Here is a 25,616-nt window from a genome sequence, read left to right on the forward strand (position 1 = left end):
TTTTATCAGTTATATCAAGGGGAGAAAGAAACTACAGTTACACTTTTTATTTTATTTTATTATTTTTATTTTTATTAATTACCGTTTATTCACTTTGTATCCCCCCCCTGTACCTCCCTTCTCCCCTCCCAATCCCACCCTCTCTCTTTCCCACCCAAGTCCCTCTCCCAGTCCACTGATAGGGGAGGTCCTCCTCCACTTCCCTCTGATCCTAGTCTATCAGGTTTCATCAGGATTGGCTGCATTTTTCTGTGGCCGGGTAAGGCTTCTTCCCCCTCAGAGGGAGGTGATCAAAGAACAGGCCAATCAGTTCCTGTCAGAGACAGTCCCTGTCCCCATTACTATGGAACCCACTTGGATACTGATAGTTCTGGCTGGCCTGACCTCCCTATGTAGATCAGGTTGCCTGTAACTCACAGAGATCCTGCTGCCTCTGCTTCCCAAGTGCTGAGATTAAAGGTGTGTGCTAATACACCTTTTTATTTTTTTACACTCTTAAGTATTTTCCTTTTCATATTGGGATGTGTGATATTTACTTATTTAGTTTAGATGTTTTTCTATTTTAATTATGTGTATCTGTGTGTATCTTTGTAGGGGCATGTACATATGAGTGAGGTTAGCTGCAGAGGCAAGAAGGATTCATTTGATCCTTGGAGCTGGAGTCACAGGCTGTGGAAGGCTGACTGACCTGAGTGCTGGGAATTGAACTCAGGTCCTCTGCCAAAGCCATCTAAGCTTTTAACCACCGAGTCATCTCTCTAACCCTATGATGCTTAGTTATGAAGCAGAAACACGGGAAATGAAAATACATGTGATTGAGCTTTGACATTATTATGCTCAGTAGGATGACATCTGCATATTGCCATTAGCAATGTAAAAGTTCAAACCCATCAAAACCACCTACACTGTTCTTTAAAGGTTTGCACACGGCTTATCATTTTCATCCAGTAAAGCAAGAAAATGTTATTTATTGTGTAAGTTCTTAAAACATTTAAGATTTCTTAAGAAATTTATTACATGATGAGTTAAATATTAGGAACAGATTAACAGGGTTCCTTTAAAGTACTGAGATGCATATCTCCAAGGATGTATTTAGTGATTTGCAGAGTGACCGTTTACTTTCTGTAACCTTGGCTCTTTTAGACATAACAGTCCTGACTCTCATCTCTGTAAACAGCAAATTCTTTCTGATCACACAGGAAGTCCTGCATGTTGCAAGCGTGGAAATGCAGCTAACAGCTGCAGTGTCATTTCTGACCATTCTGCAGGAAGAATCCATGCCAGTCCACACCTTTGCACACAACTTCCTGCAAGTCATTCTCCTGCACGTGGAGCACAGGGATACAGGTCAGGGCCCTGCATGCTTAGACATTCTTGTCCATTGTATCTAGCAAGTAGTTGTGGTTCATTTGACATCTGTGGACCTGATGGAAATAGCTGAGGTTCCTCTAAGAAAGATCCTGGGAGAGAAAACCCAGTAGTGCATTCCCAGGCTTTTTCTCTCCTTAGATGTTTTCCTTTACATTTATGCTCATGGGATCAGCATACAGTGGGAATAGCACATCTTAGGTTAAAGTCATCTCCTTCCAATTATTTTTCAGTGTTTACATTTTCTAAAGTTAGTCAAGACAATAAGTGTAGAAAATGTCATAGAATACTAATAATAATGATCCTTGTTTGTGTAATAAAATGTGATTGCAGCTGTTGATGGATGATGTGGGAGTGCACTTGCATCTGAGATGTTTACCTAGCATGTTGCATCTATGCCCTTTAGGTGTCAGCAACGCATGGCTGGAAACACTTCTCTCTGCAATAGAATTATTGCCAAAAGAAACCCTGAGGCATGAGGTAATAGTGTTTTTTTTTTCTTTTTGCAGATACTAAGTTACTTTTTGATTTTCTTTAAAAAGAAATGATTGCTTTCCATTGTGAAAGTAACACATGCTCATTGCAGAAAATTTAACTAATTCATAAAATATAAGGAAGAAAAATAATTTCTCCTTCTTTAGATGTATGCTTTTAAGTTTCTGATATATGTCCTTCAGACTCTGTCCTCTGTGTGGTTGCTGCATGTCATATCAATAATCATATTGATTCTGTACGTGGTCATTTTTCACTCACCATTATTTTCCTGTATATACTTACAAATTATTTTACTTGTTAGTCGCTGGAAGCTATTTTCAGTCTTATATTTCACTATCAAAATAAAGCACCTCTGTAGAGCTTCTCCTGATCTTCAGGCAGTTATTTAACTGTAGCATCCATAAAAGTGGTGTCGCCTAGTGAGACGGCATGAATATTCTTAGCTCTTCGCTAAGTATGTGAGATACAGTCACCCTGAGTTCTCATTACAATAGTGTTTCACTGGGGCTGTGACTTAGTTGGTAGAGTGCTTGCCGGGCATGTACTAATCCCTGGATTCAATCTCCAGGATTTTGTTAACCAGGCACGGGTTCATATGCTTGTAATCCTTGCACTCAGAAGGTAAAGGTACCAAGATGAGGAGTTCAAGGTCCTCCTTGGCTACATTGTGAATTCCAGTTCATCCTGGATTCTGTAAGACCCTGCCTCAAAATCAAAACAAAAATGGTGTTCCAGTTATAATTTGATAGGGTAAAGGCATGATTGCATTTTAATTGGAAATTTCAAATTGTACTGTTGACTAGTTTTTCATATATTTTATCTAATTGATTGTATTTATTCTTTAGGAATTATCTGACCCTGTCCTTATGTACAATATACATATACAATCTTTCTGCCATCCTTGTTACATTTGTACGTATTTGTGTAAGAATTAATTCCAGTAGTCAGGTGTGGTGACACATCCCTGTGATACCTGTGAGTTCAAGGCCAGCCTGGTCTACAGAGTGAGTCCAGGACGGCCAAGGCTACACAGAGAAACTGTCTTGAAAAAAAAAATAAAAAAAGAATTGGTTGCAATTAGTTATCTGCCTTTTAATTTCCAATATGCTTCATTCTGTCCCTCCTGGAAGGCTTTATTATAAATTAAGAGACCAGACTAGAGGACTAGATAGCAAACCTATCCTTTAATGTACTAACTTTGCTTTCTTTGTACATATTTCTTTGCAAACGTGCCATGGTAAAAAGTTATTCATTGGAACATCCTCCCCGGATTTCATTGTGTCTTTGCTCTCACAGTAGATTGTCATTCTATCACAACAGAATATTCTCTTTAAAATGACAAGTTTTATCCAGTTAAAGTAATGTGTACCTGATGGCAACTATCTAGACCCCCCTTCCCCACTGAACTGCTGAGCACAAAGCAGAGATGTGAGCGTCATGTTTTTGAAGAGCTGTATATACATGAATGAGGCAATTACTACTAAGTGCTTGACATTTTTAGCATGTGATCTTTGATAGAATTCTTGGGATGATAAATAACAAGGTTAAAAATTAAAAAGTTGGTACTGGAATAACATACCACTATTCATAATTCTTTGCAGTGTGCCATGCTGTTGGGTTTTTGAGTGCCTAGTCTACACATAATACAGCACCAGACTTTGGTCATTATGTTCAAATAACAGAATTTCCTAAATAGATTTTATTTTGACATTTTGGAATAAATATAAAACTCGATATGAAATAAAGTTCAGAGTCTCTGGTAACTAATTTGCCTTTCTCTATTGAACATGTATATTTTAAAATTAATCTTCATAGGCATTCAAGTCAATACAGAGGCTAGCCATGAGCTTTATTTCTTTTTGTCCTAATTGATTCTACTTGTATAGTTTGTCATCTGTACCTTAGCCAAGAAGACAGTGATCTAAGTTAAGAGCAACCATGTACCTAGGTTGTAACTCATATTCTTTAAAAATGTTTGAAATATGAAAATATCCTTTGAAGAAGTTGATGTTAATGACAAGAATGTATACTACTTTGCACAATTATTCTCTGAATTGTTTCCTTTTAGATTCTGAATCCACTTGTTTCCAAGGCACAACTTTCCCAAACCGTCCAGTCGCGTTTAGTTAGTTGTAAAATTTTAGGAAAATTAACCAACAAATTTGATGCCCATAGGTGAGTATTTGCATGTGGTTTTGTTTCCTTTATCAAATGAAATTGATTTAAAATGTTTAATGCTGTATTAACAATGGTTACTTTTATAATTATTCCACACTGCTCACAAACTTAACCATTTTAGCTACCTAGACTTCTCAGACAAAAATCTACTTACTGGAAGCATTTCTTTGCAGTTTCAGGGATTTTCAAAGTCGAGGTAAATTATTTTGTACCTCCCATCTTAGTCTTCCCTATCCCATACCATGTTCTCTTGTGAGGATAAAATAGCATTATTTTGAGACTTCCAAAATTGGAAAACATGACATAAAGATAGGATTTCTGATTTCTCATTTTGAATAATCTTATAACAGAGCATGTCTATGGTGCCCATGCTGCTCTTTACCTAGATGACAAATGATGCCTGCTCATACTTGATGTGTTGCAAATTATAACATGAGAGAAATTATCAAAGCAGAAGTATACTTTGCCTGATAGTTGCCAGAATCAGATATTTCATATCTATAGCCTTCTGAATTAGCTTTTAACATTTAACTGCTGATACGAAGTTAACCAGTATTTTTAACAGACAACTGTCATACATATAAGTTACAAGTAACTGATAATAGCATCCAAATTTAGTAACACATGTAAAAAAGCAATATAAATTGTGAAATTTTCTGTTAAAGTACACTAGGTTAATAAGGCAGGTTATGGTTTTAAAGAATATTTTATTCTTTAACAATTTCATCTGTGTGCATGTACACATATAATACTAACCCAAATATCCCTTTACCCCCACTAAATACCTCCAGATATTTCCCTTTCTTGTTTTTATGTTTTTTTTCCTTCTTAAACAACAACAACAACAACAACAACAACCTATTGTCTCCAATTAGTGCTGCCTGCATGCGTGCGGATGTGGGGCAACCTGTCTCCCACCCTGAAGAAAAACAAGCCTCCACAGCCATTAGTTGCCAGTAGTTCCTCAGCTAGGGGTGGGCCTTCACGTGTCCCTCTCCCATCCATGCTGGAATATCGGTTGGCTTGCTCTTACACCAGTAACCACAGCTGCCGGAAGTCCATGAGAGCAACAGCCATGTGCTCCCCAGAAGACAGCCTTCACAGCGTGCCTCTCCATCTTCGGTTCCTTCCATTCCTTCCGTCCTCTTTTCCACAGGGTTTCCTGACACTCGGTAGGGGCTGTCCAATTTAGGCTTGTATTCTCAGTGGGCACTTACTCTCTGCACTTTGACCGGATGTGAATCTCTTGCACTGACCTTTCCCTCTGCCAGAAAAGCCCGTTTCTTAGTTTAGAGCAGCACTGCTGTATAGGTATAAACACAAATACTCAGAGGGCAGTCTGACAACTGTCCTTTTAGCAGAGTAACTGTAGTAAGTTTCTACGTAGGGCCATAGCCTCCCTGCTGTGGACTTGTGACTAGATTTACAGTAGCATACACAGATTCCCTCCTATGGAACAGAGCTAGAAGTCAATCAGAAAGCAGTCCGTTACCACCACGACAATCACGCTGTTAGTGCACAGTAGCTGCATCTTGCCCCACAAGCTGCTATTGTCGTATGCAAGATCAACCACTGGGTAATTCTGTTGATAACTTTTTTCCACTTGTCACCCTTATTGCACCTCTGGCACCATGAAAGTTAGCCAGCAGGGTAGAAGTTTTCATTCAGTTCTGGCTTGATTTCTCTATATATTGCAACTGAAGTATGTTATATCATAAGTAATGGGGTCTTGCTATCTAGTTATATGGCCAGCCAAGAACAATGTCATTAATGGGGAGAGCGCCTGTATCTGGCTCCAAGATTTTCTTTTAATATCCCATATCTTCTATGGAAAGAACTGTTGTGTGCCATGTAGGACACTGCCATTCAGAATCCTTTATAAAAATTATATCTTAAAAAGTTACCTGATGAGTAGTTCTTCTGAAAGCTTTTCTATATACCCTTAAGGTTTTGTTAACCAACTGTCTTAATAAGTGTTTTATTGCTGTGAAGAGATGCCATGACATCTTCATAACTCTTATAATTGGGGCTGGCTTACAGTTAGAGGTTTAGTCCATTATCATCATGGTGGGGAGCATGGCAGCGTGCAGGCAGACATGGTGCTGGAGAAGGAGCTGAGAGTTCTACATCTGGCTCTCCAGGCAGCAGGGAGAGAGGAAGAGGAAGAAAGGGAGAGAGTGAGAAAGAGAGAGGGAGGAGTGAGAGAGAGAGAGGGAGGGAGAGAGGGAGAGGGAGACAGAGAGACAGAGAACTGTTGGGATTTTGAAACCACAAAGCATAATCCCAGTGACACACTTCCTCCAACAAGGCCACACTTCCTAATCCTTCTCAAATAGTGCCACTCCCTGATGACTAAGCATTCAAATATGAGCCTGTGAGGGTCATTCTTATTCAAACCACCATTACCACCTTCCACCTCATCTATCCCTCAATTTCCCTCCAGTCTCGGCTTAAACATTTTCCCTTCAATATTCCCCTGTCCTATTTTCATATCTTGTGTACTGCCATCCCCTCCCTCAAGGTCTCTTCCTCCCCCATCTCAAGTGCTTTTCTAGCTTCCTAATTCCTGCAGATACTTCATATTAAACAGATAAATCTAAAAATTCAAAGATGTTTTCTCTCATATGTGGTAATTTAAATTTTGGGGAATTATTTGAAAATATTAGCCTAAAATATTTGTTCATTTACATCCCCTTTCTTAAAAAAAAAACCTGTCTTCCTCAGCATTAAAAGAGAAATACTTCCCCTGGTAAAATCCCTCTGTCAAGATGTGGAATATGAAGTTCGATCTTGCATGTGTCGGCAGTTAGAAAATATAGCTCAGGGAATTGGGTAAGTGCACTTCCGAGTCCTTATTTCACAGTCTTCTTTACAGGTTGTGGCACATCATATCCTTCTCACGTATTTCACGAAAGTGTACTATCTTTTTTTTTTTTTTTTAATGTGCTTTCTCCAAATGATCATAGCAGGCCTCTCCTAATATGTAAAACAGGTAACAGGGGCTATGTTTAGTATGGCAGTCGATACTCAATTAATGTTAGTTTCTTTTTTCCTCATCCTGGTTATACAATTATAGTTCTAAGCACTCAGATCCAAGAAGGGACGGTGTCCCAGCAGAGAACAGACCTGGAATATAGTTGGAGCATGTATTTGGAGACTGCATTCTGGCTACATTTAGGTGTTTTAAGAGGAGTTGCTGTCACTGAAGCTTTGCTGCGATGCTCTTCAATTGCAGGCTCTTTGTGCTCTTGGATTGGGGGCTCTTCTTGTACTTCTGCAGGCATACTGTTTAGGTAGTAGAAGCATAGGACAGTTAGTCTACCCTCTGCTTAAAAGCAGATCCCAGGTCTAGGTACAAGTATAATATTAAAGGAAATCTCTAAAGTCCATCTTGGGAAAGGATTTTTGGTTTAAGAACTCTAAAGTTGGTGGAAAAACATTATGTGTCTTAGTTTTAGTAGACACTGCATTGATTTCATCTGTCACTATTTTTTACGGATAAGGACAGTGAGCTTATGGTAGTGATGACTGTGAAAACCTTTAGGATGCCACTAACAGACTCAGGGTGTGGTCATGTACCTTGTTCTGTGTCTGCTAACCAGTTCTTTTGTCTTCTAAAGCTTTGTGGCTCTTCTTGGATCACTGTGGGCTATCACTAACTCAGTCTCAACTAAACCTATGCTTATGAGTCAGAATTGGAAATTGATTGGACAGTGTACTACTTATTTACTTTATAAAGATGTGGAATACATATTTATGTAATTTTTTTTAACCACCTGACATTTTTTTTCTCTGTTTAGAAAATGGGAAGGTCAGGTGTCTTCTTTACTGTTGCTGTGAAGTAGCACCATGACCAAGACAATTTATTAAAGAAGGTGTTTGATTGGGGGCTTGCTTACAGTTTCAGAGGGTCAGTTCATAGTCATTATGGTGGTAAGCAGATAAGCATGGCTCTGGAGCAGCAGTTGAGAGTTTTATATCTCAATCACCAGGAAGAGAGAGGTGGGGGGAAGAGGAAAGGAGAGAGACAGAGAGATAGACATAGAGACAGAAAGATTGGGCCTGGTATGGCCCTTTTAAACGTCAAAACCCACCCCTAGTGACACACTTTCTCAAATAAGGCCACACCCTATTCCAACAAGGCCACACCTCCTAATCCTTCCCAAGAAGTTCTACCTGGAGACCCAAGCATTCAGATATATTCAAACCACCACGCAGGTATGTTCAAATTTGTCTTCCCTAAATTAATTTAGGATTATTCCTTAAGGATAAAATTACAGAGAATATACTCAACTTCAGGGTCCATTTAAACCAATTTGCTTTACCATATATGCACATTAATTTAGTGTTGAGGTTTTTTTTTTGTCCTATTAGAAATATAATTATAGAACTTTTCATAGAATAGTAACTGAAAAGTAATAGTACCTTCTTGCTGGTTTTGTCAGTTTTTCATTATTATAACAGATGTTGTGCCAACTAATGGGGAGAAAAGCTTTATTTTGAAACGTTGTTTGGAGGTTTTAATTTGTAGTTAGGCTGTTCTCTTACTTTTGGGCCTCTAGGAGGCAGAGCATGTGGTGGAATGTGCGGTGGAGCTAAGTCAGTCCTTCGTGACCAGGAAACAAAAATGAGGACGAAGAGGCTGCCTGCCTCCAGGGCATGTCTCCAGTGTGTGGAAATCTCCCAGTATGCCCCAAGTTTCCATCACCCCCTTATAATAATAAATAAAAAAAAAACTGTTCTGGGCCTTAATGAAAAGAGAAAATTAATTATTTACTTAACATTTAAAATTATTTATATTCTCACTAGTACAGTGTGGTTGAGGATTTAATGAGGAGACATTCTTGAGACAAAAAAATCTGTGAGAATAAAAGTTTAAATAAAGTTAAAATTAAGAACTATTTTAAGGGGCTGGAGGATGGTTCAGAGGTTAAGAGCAGTACTTGCTCTTCCAGAGGTCCTGAGTTCAATTCCCAGCAACCACATGGTGGCTCACAACCATCTATAATGAGATCTGGTGCTCTCTTCTGGCGTTCAGGTGTACATGTAGGCAGAACGTTGTATACATAATAAAATAAATAAATCATTAAAAAAGAACTATTTTAAAAATTAAACAGGATAGAAAAATTCTAACACATAGTGAATAGTACACAATCACTCTCTGATTTCAGAAGAGAAAGATAAATGTATGAATTGCTTAGAGGTATGCTGCTAGATGTTTGGGGAAGAACTATCTGCTGCATGTCCAGCTGAGGTTCATGACGAAACCCATATCATACAACAAATGCAGCAATTACAGACAGCATAGAAGAAAACTTCATTCAAGAACCTTATTCAAATGAGGAAACTTAAGGAACAATCTGCTGAAGGCTTTTGGTTTGCTTTTTAAAATTTCTTTTTCTGACAGGGTCTCACTATGTAGACTTTGCTGGTCTGGAATTTGCTTTGTAAACCAGGCTGGCCTCAAACTCAGAGAGAGTCACCTGCCTCTCCTTCTCCAGTGTTGAGATTAAAGGTGTACACTACCCCTCCCAGCATTGTTTTGAGACTTATTCATTTGTTCATTTATTTATTTGTTTTGTTTTGAGGCAGGGTCTCACTGTGCAGCCCTGGATGACATGGAATTTTCTTTATTGACCAGGTTGAACTCACAGAGACCCATCTGCCTCTGCTTTTGAGTTTTTTTTTAAAATTCTGTCAATATAGTATGCTGGGTATAATTTATGCTGTCTTCTGTACAGTCTGTAAGAGAGCTGGCTCTATCTGAAGGCTCCCCTATGTCCTCAGTAAAGACGTGCTAGCTGTGAACTGCTTATGAGTATATTGCAAGTGTTGTTTAGTCTATAGAAGCATTTATTATACTTTATTTTTTATATTGAATATCCAGTGTTGTCTACCATTCCTCTGTGTGAAAAGTAATTATTGTTATATCATAGTTTAGATGATTAGAAAAATAACATGACCCCAAATCTAGATCAAATGATTTTGCTTAAATTTTTTTTCAAATACTGATAATTTTTTTCTTACTTAGCTGGACCCTTTTCTGAAATTTCTTTAAAATATAAAATGATATAATTTATAAAGTTTAATATAACATCCTAGTCATTAAAATTTCTGTAGTTAATATTCAGTTTACAGGAGAAATTAGAATTGACTTAATGGTTATGGAATTATTACTAGTATTTCTTTATTTAAATATTTTTAATTCTTTGAGAATTTCATACAATGTATTTTAATGATAGTCCCTCTCAACCCCCATATCTCCTGTATCTACCTGTATTTTATATATATATATATACCCATGTTTGCTTTTCTCTCCAAATGGCACACCTGGGGACTAGAGCAGGGCTCTGGGACCAGCTGGATGGATCAGCTGTTGTCATTAGATCCTTCTGTGAGTTTGTTGATCTGACTTATTTTCTTCTGCTGCTTCTTGTGCAGGACAGAACTGACCAAGAGTGTGGTGCTCCCCGAATTGATAGAGCTCTCTAGGGATGAGAGTGTCAGTGTGCGCCTTGCTGCCTTTGAAACCTTGGTTAACATGCTTGACATGTTTGATACAGGTAAATCTGCATGTGCAAGCATCTTTGGTTTTACATCACTAACAAGGAGCAAAGGCTTACTCAGAATTTGTGTCAAGTTTAAAGTTTTATGGTGTTTTCTCTTGGATGTCTTCCATGCTTCTGCTCTGACCCTCCTGGAATCTTGTGCTGCTTTGAGTTTCCTACTCTTCATTTCTCTCTTCAAAACTTAACTGACAGATGTAGAAGTTGAAGGATTTGGGTTGGGAAGTATCCCTTAACTTCCTCAGCTAACTGATGTTAATTCCTGACTGTAACATGTCTAAATGAGTTCTTAATAATATTTGAATGCAGGGATCTGGCATTAAAATGCCAGTGGAGGAGAAATTTGGAGTAGATAATTCAGTGGGGATGTGTAAGAAAGTTATTTCTTGTCCTATGCAAACCACGGCACGGAACAGTTAGCGGCTCTGCTAAGCATGTACCCCGACCTAGAACGGAGCCTGACTCAGAACAAGTAGTTCATCTGTGGATATTAGCCGATGACAGGATAGTGTGTGGAGGCCTAAATGCCAAGACTGAGGCACGAACGTCAGCTGTGTAACTGTAGGATTGAGCTCACCGGACCATCAATTTGGTCTGAAAAAGGAGGGCCTCTGAAAGATTATTGTGATATGGCAATAATTTTGGATAAAAGTTTCAGAATGATCACTGAGGTAATACGACAAACGCCAAGTTTATTTGTTCTTCAATTTCTAAGATCCTTTTTATTCTTCATATAGTGAACTCCATATAAAACTTGCTTTGTTAAGCAGACATTATTATATGGATTTCATTTACTAACAACTGAAGATAAGGCCCTGAATTGTGGTGCTAATAGTAGTCATAAAAGCAGTAACATTCATGTTCCTGTTGTAGCTTTTTACCCCTAAGTACTGATGCATGTCTGTCAGGTAGCTTAATTGAACTGTGGGAGTTTTCAAGAGTATCTGGAAGTAAGGCTTAACTGTTGCTAACATATCAGAAGCATATGACCTAAGTGGTTATACTTAAAGAATTGGTCAGCCTTTAAAGAGTCATCTAAGAAGTAAAAACAGTGAAATTAAGTAGATAGGTTATATTTCAAGTTGACTTTGATAAAAAAATGATAATAAAGTTACAGCATGGCATGGAAAGAGTATAAGAGAGAATTAGAAGTTTCCTAGGTCTGCCTTCCATCTATTTATATTGAAAATGTTAGAACTCTCCTGGTTATTCAGACTTAAGACCCCAGTCATCTCCTTGTCTTAATTGTGATGACCCTATAGTCAATCTTCTGCGGCTCCTGTATAAGTTCAAAGTTACAGTTTCTGGAGATCTTAACCCTCGTCCCTTCCATCACTGTTGTCAGGCATTTCTATCACTGTTAGTCTAACACAGACATTTTTTTTCTTTCTGTGTCTTAGTTTCCACGTGGTAATGTGAACAACTGGCTCTAAACTATATATTGTTTTGTTTTGTTTTCCAGATGACAGAAGTCAAACTATACTTCCCTTAGTGAAATCGTTCTGTGAAAAATCTTTCAAAGCAGATGAATCAATTCTTATTTCTTTATCTTTTCATTTAGGAAAGCTATGCCATGGACTCTATGGTATGTTACACAGGGGTGGCAAGTGTAGCTGCTTTTCTCTTTTGTCTTGCTCATTTCATTCATCTCTTTATGTGTTGCACAGTCTGTGCAGTCTTCTGACAATTTAGAACTTCGGTAGCATAACTTAGAGCACATTTAGAAATGATGTTTTCACAGATGGAACCTTATTTGAAAGAGTCAAACAAGCACAGCCTTGGAACTTTTGGATATTTTGTATATTTAGGCTGAAGTGTGCTGATAGAAGATCAGGCATGTATATATATATGTATATTTATGTGTATATGTATATTTATGTATATATAGAAAATATGAGTAGTTCAGCTTGATATGTAGACCAGTACCCAGGAGTCATAATATTTGAGCATGTTCTAAGCTTACTGTTATCATGGAAGAATTAAATGCTTACCTAGCATAGTAATATACTGTATGTGGCTTGCAGACAGCTGGTAACTGATAAACATTTTACAGTATCCACCAAATCCCTGGCTCTGAGAGAGTTGATGAATGTGGAACTGTTCTGTTGATGAATAGCATTTCTGATCACCCTGACAGCTTCCAGGCCATTTCTGACAACCTTAGCTCTTTCTCTATAGATACATGTGTATTTTTTTCCTGTGGAGACTTAAAACATGTACCATAAGTGAACAGCAGTATTAGAAGTGTGATCCTAATAATGATGGTTTCTTAGTGTTCCAGAAGCTGTGGAGCTAATGCAGACAGACATAATTCCTGTTGTCCATAGTTTGTATTTTTAAAACTAAAAGTAAAATGACATTTTAAAACTTTTATTCTTTTATACATCACATCCCAACCACAATTTCCCCTTCCTCCACTCCTCCTTTTCCTTTTCTCCCACCTCTCCTGTCTCCCACATCCGCTCTTCCCTTGTTCCCTTCAAAAAGTAAAAACAAAAAGAGCTGGACTCCCAAGGGTATTCACCAAATATGTCCTGACCTGATTCAGGAAGACTGGGCACAAACCCTCATATACGTTATTAAAGTAAGCACAAGGTGAAAATATGACCTGGTAGCTTTCTTCAGAGTAGTTCTTTTGCTCATTGCTGCAAGAATCATCTGTAACAATGCTGCTTAATATTTTGTTCTAGACGTGTTCTTATTGCACTTTGAGTTTCTCTTTAAATTTTTGGTTGCGATTGAAGTATTGGACACAGGCTTTATATTTGCTTTAGGAATTTTCACTCCAGATCAGCACTTGAGATTTTTGGAGTTTTATAGGAAACTTTGTACATTGGGTCTGCAACAAGAAAATGGCCACAATGAAAACCAGATTCCGTCCCAAATCGTAGAACACGAGAAGAAATATACTTCAGTACGAAAGAACTGTGCTTACAACTTCCCGGTAATAAAATACGTGTTTATACTTATTGATGGTTTTGATTATGACTTTAAAACATATGAGGAGAATGCATGAAGATATTGACATCTCTGAAACTTGCTGTTTAACAATGTATCTAAACGAATAGGAGATATTAAACAAATATTAGTGCAATTTATATTTCTGTTTATATATCAGAATTATATGCATGCATTTGGGTTTTGCAAACATACATTTTTATTAACTATGCTTAATAGACTATTTCAGTTTTAGTGAGATGATTATACTAGGTATTGATGCATGTTTTCTTTCCTTTCCATTCATCTCCTTCCACCTCCACTAGGCCATGATTGTTTTTGTTGATCCTAAAAACTTCCACATGGAACTCTATTCTACATTCTTCTGCCTTTGTCATGACCCCGAAGTACCAGTCAGATACACTATTGCTATTTGCTTTTATGAAGTAAGTCAAAGAATGGATTCCATGGTGCACATGTTGATTTCTGTCTGTGCATGTTAGATGCTGTTTTACTATCGATTCTGTATATTGTGTTTACTTGTTATAAGATAGAGATTCCATATCTCTTCCATGTTATAGTTTTAAGTCTTGTTTTTGAATTTCCATAATTCTCTTTTTAGTGTGTTTACAAAATCCATTTACGTAAATACATTATATTCATTTACTCATTAATCTATCTTTTTAGCATTTCTAAACTAAATACTTACTTTAAGCCAGATATTGTGATAGCTATAATTTTATGTGCTTTATCATATTTATACTTTGCCCCTACATTTAAGTAGTTTTAGGGTAAATGGAAGATTGAATAACAAATTATTTATATTTATTACTTTTACTGCAAGTGAAATTTTATGAGCACAGCTTTTAGCTTCAGCTGTAAAACTTTCCATAAATTGTATACAAAAGTAAAATTAAACTTTTATGATGACCATAATTAACTTTTCATCTTTGAAGTTGAAATTAGGGGCCTGTTTCTCAGAAGATGGAGGTAAAATACACATGTATATAACTGTTTGTTACTTGTGTCATTGCCGTGACAGAATACCTAACCAATGTAACTTAACAAGAAAGGTTTTACCTTAGCTTAAAGTTCTGGGGCACAGGCTATCATGGTGAGGAAGGCAGCTGGCCACTTTGAGTCCACACTCAGGAAGCAGAGAGCAGTGAATGCTGCTGCTCAACTTCGGTTTTTAGTTAGTCCAGGATCCAAGGCCATGGAACAGTCCTGCCCACAACCAGAGTGTGTCCCAGTTTGCTTCTCTGTTACTCTAACAAGTACTATGATGAGGAGCAGCTTGTGGGAGAGAAGGGTTTGATAAAAGCTTTCACTTCCAGATCATAGCCCATCATTGAGGGAAGTCAGGGCAGGAACTCAAGTAGTTGCTCGAAGCAGAAACTTCAATGGTGGAATGGTGCTTTGCATGCTTGCTTTATGGCTCTCTCAGCTGGCTGTCTTACGCAGTTCAGGCACACTGCCTAGTGTTGCCCACCCTGGGCTGAGACCTTTTATGCCAATTATCAATCAAGACAAGGCTCCACAAACATAGCTACAGGCCTATCTGATATAGACAATTCCTCAGCTGAGGTTTCTCTTCCCAGGTGACGTGGTATTGAGGAAGTCGACAACTGAAACTAAGACAGGGTGGGTCTTCCCATCTCAGTTCATCCAGTCTAAAAATTCCCTCACAGATTCTTGTATGCTTGTCCGCTGAAGTAAGGCTAGATCATGTCACATTGACAGTCACTACTGACCTTCACCATATATAAGCTAGAACTTGTCAATTCAATAGTGATGTGGCAGCCTCTTTATAACTGATATAAAATATTTTCTTTCCTTATAAATTATATAGTAAATTCTTATTGCCAGCCAGAATATCTCATCATCTTCCTTGCATTGTACCTCATGTCAAAGCACTATAGATTAACTGAGAGAATGCAGGATAGTGATAGTATCGTTGCAGATGTTATTAAGATTCTTTTGGCTATTGATTTGTATTCTTTGCTTCTTTAAAATAGCACCTTTCCATTGGTAAAGTGCTTGCCTGAGTGAGGATTAGAGTTCAGATCCCACGTAACTATTGCTGAGCATGGCAGCCTGCCTGCAATCCATGTTCCCAGGAGGCAGAGATAGGGCCTCTCCAGAGCTAGCAAGCTAAAGTACCTCAGTCTGGAGCCCTGGGTTTAAGTGAGAGACCTTTGATATATGAAGCAGAGTGATCAAGGAAGGTACCCAGATCAACGTCATGTGCATCCACACATGCACATTGCCACACACATGCACACATGAATAGCAATGAAATAAAAATGTAAAAATATTTTTTCTGACATAGATGAAATATATATATATATATGTACATATATATATATTCATAGTACAAAGTCTAGGAAATAGTCTACTTAAATGACACAGTTATTTAAAGTTATCCCAATGTTACACAGTTGTATCATCTCTTTATACTGACCTGCAAAAGCCTACTTTTAGAGGAGGAAAGGGCAGAAGGTATTTCCCAGCAGAGCCTGCAGGTTATTTGTTCCTTTAGCTTGATTCCCGTGCACTCTTCAGAGAAGACGGCACAGGAGTGGAGTCCAAGAGTGCACAGTTTCTCTTCTCTCCTTGGTTAAACCTCTGATTTAGTTATGTTTTATAGCAGATGAAACAACACACACACATACACACACACACTAGTATTTCTGTAATAGAAGTCACTTTGGAGATGGTTGTTCTGTGTGTTTTATGGATGTCTGATGATCATATTCTCACAGTCATACCTAATGTGTGTAGGCTAAGAGTAATGTTCAGTTCCCTAAAACAAAGGGCTTATTTTAATTTGTTCTTCCCTTTAAATAACAAAAGTTTGCCACTGCCTTTACAAGTTTTCTAATCTAGTATTGATACTAGATTTGATAATTACTATGTTGTAACTTTATGATGGTGAGTGCTCTCTGTCACGAACAACTCCACATTTGGCTAAGGCCGAGGATCTGGCTTGCTTCCATGTATGTGGACCTATCTGCATTGCCCCCGTGGCACGCCTGGGTTGGCTACCCAGAGGCTATTTAAGCTGTGGGCTGGCTTTCCCCGGGGTCCGAGGATTGTTCAATGTTCCTGAATAAACTGCATTGAAAAAAAAAAAAAAAGAAAAAAAAAAAGAAAATGCCTTTTTAAAAGTGTTTCTAACAACTTAAAACCAATCCAAACAAAAGATCTTAAAGCACTTTATTTAGGCATTTTCCCACCCCTAACCCCTGTAAACAAAACTTGACTCAAGCCCAGTATAGTATCTCTTCTTTTTGTACTTTCCCTCCACACTTAAGCACATCTCGTCCTGTGGCCACACATCCCAGCATATTAGGAAACTGATCTATGTGACTAAATTTGCTAGAAATTTAATTTCTGTTGTAACTTATTTTTATTTTAAGAGTATTTAATAAGAATGTAGTTAAAATTTGTATCTTAACATTATGTAGTCTCAAATCTGAGAGACTTTATTGTTGCATTTTAGGTATCTAAACTTCTGAATTCTGGAGTATATTTAATACACAAAGAACTGATTACGTTATTGCAAGATGAGTCGCTGGAGGTAAAACAAGTTCCCACTCTGACATTTACTTCCCTTATTAAGCCAAACTATGTCAGTACCTGTGTCACTGTGTCATCGGGAAGATCTTAGAAGTTAGGACTTCCAATGCATCTGGTTTTAAAATGGAAGTGTATGTTTATTAAGGAAAATTAGGAAGTGCCAACATGTGGACAAAAGAGAAGCTTCAGTTGAGAAATCACAGTTGACATTTTGTTACAGCTTTGGTTTTCTGATCAGTATTGCATTTTTCTATGAAAGGCTTTATTCACACTTGTAATTGTATCACATTTTTGACTTTTGTTCAGCATTGTTTTGAGAGTATATGTTACCTTGTAGATAGACTTGTGAAGATTTTGAAATTCTTCCATCTGATGCCATATTTGACACATTCTATTCAGCAAAATGATTACTTGCTTGGGAGATGCAGCTTATCACATGGTACCTGAGGGTGCCACCTGATGTAGCCTCCTTCCCAAAGTTTAAAGGCAATTTTGAGTATGTTAACTTTCTCCAATTTAGACCAGTGGAAGCCATACTGATCTTTTTCTTAAGAATAAAGAAAAGAAAATAAAGAAAGAAAGAAAAAGAAAGACCCAAGATGTTGTTTGGTTAAGAATACTTTTTCTATGTATAAATTGAATTGGGGAATTAAATAATTTATAAGACAGATAATAACTGTTATAAACACAGTCAATATCGCTTTAAAAGGTACTGGATGCTCTTATAAATCACCTCCCAGAAATCTTGGAACTTATGTCTACTGGTGGAGAAAGCAGTGTTCAAGAAAATAAGGTAAGTCCCATCTTTCAGGAAAGTTGGAGGTTTGTTGTTGTATTCTGCGGGGTAGTTGTGAGGAAACAGGGAAAGAATAGGTGAGAAACACTAAAATAGTGCTTGCCCTTGTACTGGTCAGTATCCAACCCTTTGGCCATTTGTCAGGACCCAGGGATGGCAGGTAGTTCATCCCCAGGTGGCTTTAGAATTTACATGAGAGGTCTAGAGAGATGGCTTACAGCAGCCAAGAGCTCTACTGATCTCATAAGGATCTGGGTTTCATACCAGCATCCTTATTAGGTACTGCACAATCACTGGTAACTTGTCTCCAAAAGAATCTAATGCCCTATTATGGTATTCTTCAGGACTGCATGCAAGTGTACCCTCACCCCATTACCACACACAGGCACAGAAGCAATAAAAACAAATTTGCAAAAGTTACGCTATAACAAGGAAGGATGGGTTGGACTCGTTACTTCCCAGCTCTGAGCCACATTTGGCAGCACTATTGTGAGATACTGACAATTAATTGGAAACATCTTAAGCTCTCAATTTCTGTCCTACTATCAAGGAATTTGAAGGCCAAAAAGTCATAGGTACCACACACTCATATTTTTCCTGGATAGCGAAGTGATGTAGGAACAAAATCTCTCAAGTTACCAACTCCTTTCCTCTCAGGCTGTTTCCTAAGCCTCTGCTGTATGGGTGACAAAATGAAGTGTGTAGATTATTTGAAGACCTCCAAAGGAAGGCCCATTTCAAATACAGTATTTCTAATCATTAAACTTACGGTTTTTACAATAAACATTCAAGCAAGTAAATAAAATAACACCTGCTGCATAGCCATGCCTGTGTCTGAAGGCTTCTGGCACGAGGTCCCCTCTGCGGTTACTTCATAATGGTTCCAACTACCATAGTTCTCATAATTGTCTTTGGAATTTGTATTCATATTTTCAATATTAAAGATTATTATAAGTTTAATAAATAAGACAAAGGGTAGGGATTTAGAAGGTCAAGCTTGCCCAGAGTGAAATGTAAGGAACTGTGTGCTAGTTAGAATAGTTGCCTTGAAAACCAACCTGATAATCAGCTTGACAGGAAGAATAACAAGTCCATGTTCTAGAGGTTCCATTTTCTGATGCCAGACGTTCTTCTCAAGAACTTTTTTAAATGATTGAGTCTGCCTGATAACTGCCTCCCAATGACAACAACAATGCCTTCTAAACTCCGAAGTCCTTCCCTGGGGTATGTTTACATGGGAGGCTGCAGTTGATGGGTTGAGTCACCATCAGCTCTTTCCTTGCGTTTCTTTCTAGTTGTCCTCACTGCCAGACTTGATTCCCGCACTCACAGCTGCTGAGCAGCGAGCTGCGGCCTCTCTGAAGTGGAGGACTCATGAAAAGCTGCTGCAGAAATATGCCTGTCTGCCTCACATCATATCGAGTGACCAAATTTATTACCGTTTCTTACAAAGAATGTTCACCATTATGATGACAAATGTAAGTCCTGAATTTCCTCTGATTGTTTTAAAATCAGGAATAATTTCCTCATTACCAAATTCTTCACCTTTTCAAGATACAAGAATGAGAGTTCTTTGAAGGGTAACATTTCCCTAGGTCCCCTAGGAGGGGTGTCAAGTTCCTATGCTCCTCTGATTTGCCCTTTAGTCTTATAACAGTAAGCTGTAGGGAGGTGTGAACAGGATTCATCTTACTCTTTGTCCACTGACAGGGGAGTGTGGATAACTCACCTCAGACTTCTGTGTTATTCTTAGAAGCAGTGTGTAGGTAGCCCAGTCTGTCCTGAAATTTTTACAGAGCAGACATTACAGAGATGACATTGAACTTCTGACCCTCTTGCCTCTATCTCCCCAATGCTGAGATTATAGGTGTGTGACACCATACTTAGTTCATGTGGTGCTGGGGATTGAACTCAGGGCTTCATGCATGCTAGGCAAGTCCTTAACTTATTGAGCTGCGTCTCCTGCCTTTACCTAGGACTTGATACAGTTCTTTTGGAGAGAAATGTTGATAGGACTCAGTAATGCCAACTATAAACAAACAAACAAACAAACTTCTGCTTTGCTGCTTATTTGGTATACCCATACATCAACATTTCTCCAGTGGTTCCTCTTAGTCTGGGTACTGTGTCTTTTATAGTGCCTTGGGACACTTACACTAAAAGCATGGAAGCCTTAGTGTAGATAGCCCTCTCTGATCTGAGGAGTGAGAGCTTGATCTCCATACAGCTATATGAGAACCTCACGAGGCTGTCTACCTTTTGTTAAAAACTTCCAGAGAGGAAGGACTGTTTAGACTACAGTCCACTGTATATACATGATGGCAACTCTTATAGGTGGGTTTTTTTAATCCTTGTTTTTAAAGCTGCACTGCTGGGGATGTACCTTAGCAATAAGGTACTAGAATAGCATACATATGGTCATAGGTTCAATCTCCCATAACAGGGGAAACAAGCAAGCAAAAAACTTACATATGTTTCTATTTTACAATCTGAACAGAAGTAATTTTCATAAAAGAGAAATGAAGATCCAAGAGTTGTTTCCAAAATTCAAAGTAAGTTTAGCTACAAAGATTTAGAAAGGAGAAAATATTATTGGTATTATTTTTAGCTTAAAAAAATAAGAAGCCCACTGTATTGTCCACCACCCATCAAGCTCAACACATGTGGCAATGGAACTTTGAGGAATAGAAGGTTATGCTTTGGATATAATAACCTTAAAAAGTAATTTGATGAGGAGGATCCAAGATGGAGGTGCCTGGAGGACACTGTGTCTGAGGAGCAGGGCAGCAGTGTTGGCACAGCAACTAGGAGACTTAACTCTGGGACCTAAAACACCAGCATTTGTGATTGCCAGGTGAGAGGAAATCCTATAGTGTGGAAATCAATTGGGACTGACCTCAGGTCACCCAGTCAATCCCTGGAAAAGGTCTTGGGGACAGTGGGTGCACAGCCTCCCACCCAGAGCAGTGCCCCCAGCTGCCATCCCAGACTGGGACACACAGCCTCTGACCCAGAGTGAGGCGCCCAGCCTCCAGATCAGAGCGTAACCCTCAGTTGCTGGCCCAGAAAGGAGAGCACAGCCTCTGGCCCAGAGCAGAGCATACAGCTGCCAGTCCAGATCAGGGCACACAGCCTCTGGCACAGAGAGAGGCACCCAACCTCCAACCCAGAGCGGAGCCCTTAGTTGCTGGCCCAGAGAGGAGTGCACAGCCTCTGGCACAGGAGGAGACGCACAGCTGTCAGCCCAGAGTGAGGCTCACAGCTATCAGCCCAGATCAGGGCGCACAACGTTTGGACCAGAGCAGCACCCCTAGTCGCTATCCCAACTGGGGTGCACCAGCTCTGGCTCAGGGTGGGGCCTTCAGCCTCTGGCCCTGGTTCAACTCACCTTCTTAGACAGATCTATGGGCTCCAGGGCACCAGAGACTGAGTTTCCCTGTTGAGAGAAAACCCCACAGCTAGGAAATCAGCAGGTTCTTCAAGAGGGCTGTGCTTGGAAAACAGTATAACAACAGCAGCAGCTCACTAAATTCAGAACAAGAAACCCAGCAACAGGGCAGCTGTCTCCAGGACTTCTACAGGTGAGAGGAGAGCCCCCTTAACTAACAAAGACCACAGCTACCACTCAAGTCTATATGCCTGAGGTGAGCAGTGGCAATTTCTGAGAAACACTGGCCATTCAGTGAACATACACAAAAAGCAGAGGAGGTCTCCTTCAGGAAAAATCATCCTCCTGCCAAGGGGATTCTCCCTACCCCAGGATTCCAGGAAGCACCAGAAACTAACAGCCAACACCTAAAATTGCCCAATGGGCAGAGGTCAGTGTAAAAGCTCAACAAACAAAAGAGAGAGCAATATGCATTTCCAGAACCCAGCCATCCAGGGGCAAGCAGCCCTGGACACCCCAGCATAATTGAAATTCAAGAAGATGACCTTACATCTATGCTGATGAAGAGGATAATAGAGGAAACAAATAAAATACGTAAAGAATTAGAAGAAGATAAAATCAAACAGATTATGGCCATCCGTGAAGAAATACGAGAAGCTGCAGCCAAATAGTTTGTGGCCTTCAGAAAGGAAATAATTAAATCACTGAAGGAAATAAAAGAAACAGAGAAATGTTCAAACAAACAGTTGAAAGAACTAAAAGAAAAACAGAAAATACAATCAGACAGGTGAAGGAAATGAACAAAACAACTCAAGACCTGAAGATAGAATTGGAAATATTAAAGAAAACACAAAAGGGGGAAATCATGGAGAGGAAGAATTTAGGGAAGAAAACAGGAACTACAGAGGTAATCATAACCAACAGAGTACAAGAGGTGGAAGAAAGAATCTCAGGTGTAGAAGATAGAATGGAAGAAATCGATGTATCCGTTAAAGAAAATGTTAAATCCAAAAAATTCCTTACACAGACCATCCAAGAAAGTCAAGACAATATGAAAAGACAAAACCTAAGAATAATAGGAATAGAGGAAAAAGATTCCCTCCTCCAAGGCCCAGAAAATATTTTCAACAAAATCATAGAAAATTTCCGCAACTTAAAGGAGAGGCCTATAAGAATACAAGAGGTCTACAGAACACCTAATAAATTAGACCTGAAAAGAAAATCCTCCCACCACATAATAATCAAAACAGTAAGTATACAGAACAAAGAAAAAAATACTAAAAGCTGCGAGGGAAAAAAGCCAAGTAACATTAATGGCAAACCCATCAGAATCACACCTGACTTCTCAACAGAGAGTATGAAAGCAAGAAGGGCCTGGACAGATATAATGCAAACCCTAAGAGAACACAGATGTCAGCCCAGACTATATACCCAGCAAAACTCTCAGTCATCATAGATGGAGAATTCAAGATATTCAATGACAAAAACAAATTCAAACAATACCTACCCACAAATCCAGCATTACAGAAGATACTAGATGAAAAAATAGAATCCAGGAAAACTAACTACATTCAGTAAAACACAGGAAACCAATAACCTCACTACAGCAAAACTAAAAGTAGCCAAGCACACAAACACACTACCATAGCCAACAGCAAAATCAAAGCATCTAACAACCACTGGTCATTAATCTCCCTTAACACCAATGGACTCAACTCTCCAATAAAAAGACAAAGACTAACAGAATGGATACATAAACAAGACCCAATAATCTGTTGCATACAAGAAACACACCTAAGTAGCAAAGATAGACATTACCTGAGAGTAAAGGGCTGGAAGGCAGTTTTCCAAGCAAATGGACCCAAGAAGCAAGCAGGAGTAGCCATTCTAATATCTAATAAAATAGATTTTCAACCAAAATTAATCAAAAGAGATGGGGAAGGTCTTTTCATACTCATCAAAGGAAAACTCCACCAAAAAGACAACACAATTCTGAACATCTATGCTCCAAATACAAGAGCAACCACATTTGTAAAAGAATAATAAAACTGAAACCACACATAGATCCCCACAAAATAATAGTGGGAGACTTCAATACCCCACTCTCAACAAAGGCCAGGTCAACAAAACAGAAATTAAACAGAGAAACAATGACTCTAACAAAGGTCATGAATCAAATGGACCTAACTGACATCTACAGAACATTTTACCCAAACACAAAAGAATTTACCTTCTTTTCAGCACCTCATGGAACCTTCTCCAAAATAGTTGATCACAAAACAAGTCTCAGCAAATACAAAAAGATTGAAATAATCCCATGTATCCTATCTGACCACCATGGACTAATGCTGCCTCTCAATGACAACAGTAATAACAAAAAGCCTACACACACATGGAAACTGAACAACTTGCTATTCAATGACAGCTGGGTCAGGGAAGAAATAAAGAAATTAAAGTTTTCCTAGAATTCAATGAAAATGAAAGCACAACATACTCAAACTTATGTTACATGATGAAAGCAGTGCTAACAGGAAAGTTCATAGCACTAAGTGCCTTCAGGAGGAAATTCGATACATCTCCTGCAAGCAACTTAATGGCTCACCTAAAAGCCCTCGGAAAAAAAGAAGCAGACACACCAAACAGGAGTAGATGGCTGGAAATAATCAAACTGAGGGTTGAAAGCAATAAATTAGAAACAAATAAAACTATTCAAAGAATCAGTGAAACCAAGAGCTGGTTCTTTGAGAAAATCAACAAGATAGATAAACCCTTAGCCAAACTAAAAGGCAAAGAGACACTATCCAAATCAACTAAATCAGAAATGAAAAGGGGGAACATAACAACAGACACTGAGGAAATCCAAACAATCATTAGGTCTTACTTCAAAAGCCTATATGCCACAAAATTTGAAAATCCAAATGAAATGGACATTTTTCTTCATCAACTCCACTTATCAAAGCTGAATCAAGACCAGGTAAATCAATTAAATAATCCTATATCCCCTAAGGAATAGAAGCAGTCATCAATAGTCTCCCTTCCAAAAAAAAAACAAAAAACCCAGGACCAGATAGTTTCAGCACAGAATTCTACCAGACCTTCAAAGAAGAGCTAATACCAATACTCTTCAAAGTATTCCACAAAATAGAAACAGAAGGAACACTACCAAACTCATTCTATGAAGCCACAGTCACCTTGATACCTAAACCTCACAAAGACCCAACAAAGAAAGAGAATTTCAGGCCAATCTCCCTTATGAACATTGATGCAAAAATACTCAACAAAATACTTGCAAACCGAATACAAGAACACATCAAAGATATCCTCCACTATGATCAAGTAGGCTTCATCCCAGGTATGCAGGGGTGGTTCAATATATGGAAATCTATTAATGTGATCTACCATATAAACAAACTGAAGGAGAAAAACCATGTGATAATCTCTTTAGATGCTGAAAAAGCATTTGACAAAACCCAACATCCATTTATGTTTAAAGTATTGGAGAGATCAGGGATACAAAGCACATACCTGAATATGGTAAAGGCAATATACAGCAAGCCTATAGCCAACATCAAACTAAATGGAGAGAAACTTAAATCAATCCCACTGAAATCAGAGACAAGGCAAGGCTGCCCACTCTTTCCATACCTCTTCAACATAGTTCTTGAAGTCCTAGCTAGAGCAATAAGACAAAGGAAATCAAGGGGATACAAAGGAAAGGAAGCAGTCAAAGTATCACTATTTGCAGATGATATGATAGTATACCTGAGTGACCCCAAAAATTCTAGCAGAGAGCTACTATAGCTGATAAACACCTTTAACAAAGTGGCTGGATACAAAATTAACTCAAAATAATCAGTAGCCCTCATGTATACAAAAGACAAAAGGGCTGAGAAAGAAATTAGGGAAACAACACCTTTCACAATAGCCACAAAAAACATAAAGTACCTTGGTGTGACCCTAACAAAGAAAGTCAAAGACTTGTATGAAAAAAATTTCCAGTCTCTGAAGAAAGAATTAGAAGAAGATAACAGAAGATGGAAAGATCTCCTATGCTCATGGCTTGGCAGGATTAACATAGTAAAAATGGCCATCTTACCAAAAGCAATCTACAGATTCAATGCAATTCCCATCAAAATACTGACACAATTCTTTATAGACCTTGAAAGAAAAATTCTCAACTTCATATGGAATAACAAGAAACCCAGAATTGCTAAAACAATTCTCTACAATAAAAGATCTTCTGGAGGTATCTCCATCCCTGATCTCAAGCTGTACTATAGAGCAACAATACTAAAAACTTCATGGT

The 25,616-nt window shown here is 38.5% G+C and overlaps 1 protein-coding gene across 6 annotated transcripts in view; it reads left to right on the plus strand.

Moving 5' to 3' along the window:
• The window catches only part of Ppp4r4 (protein phosphatase 4 regulatory subunit 4), a 99,104-nt gene that overhangs the window by 50,427 nt on the left and 23,061 nt on the right, over positions 1–25,616 (plus strand). For 5 of the 6 annotated variants that reach the window (XM_060388097.1, XM_021649446.2, XM_060388096.1 and 2 more), the window contains 11 exons: positions 1,200–1,347; positions 1,775–1,848; positions 3,932–4,038; positions 6,766–6,873; positions 10,483–10,604; positions 12,070–12,192; positions 13,382–13,551; positions 13,871–13,990; positions 17,050–17,127; positions 17,836–17,919; positions 19,218–19,400. In XM_060388097.1, the coding sequence (XP_060244080.1) occupies positions 1,200–1,347; positions 1,775–1,848; positions 3,932–4,038; positions 6,766–6,873; positions 10,483–10,604; positions 12,070–12,192; positions 13,382–13,551; positions 13,871–13,990; positions 17,050–17,127; positions 17,836–17,919; positions 19,218–19,400 (1,317 nt within the window). The remainder of the gene's footprint in view (positions 1–1,199; positions 1,348–1,774; positions 1,849–3,931; positions 4,039–6,765; positions 6,874–10,482; positions 10,605–12,069; positions 12,193–13,381; positions 13,552–13,870; positions 13,991–17,049; positions 17,128–17,835; positions 17,920–19,217; positions 19,401–25,616) is intronic. The other variant, XM_060388098.1, reaches the window with a different exon arrangement.

The sequence above is a fragment of the Meriones unguiculatus genome, chromosome 7, assembly GCF_030254825.1.
Source record: "Meriones unguiculatus strain TT.TT164.6M chromosome 7, Bangor_MerUng_6.1, whole genome shotgun sequence".
NCBI lineage: Eukaryota > Metazoa > Chordata > Mammalia > Rodentia > Muridae > Meriones > Meriones unguiculatus.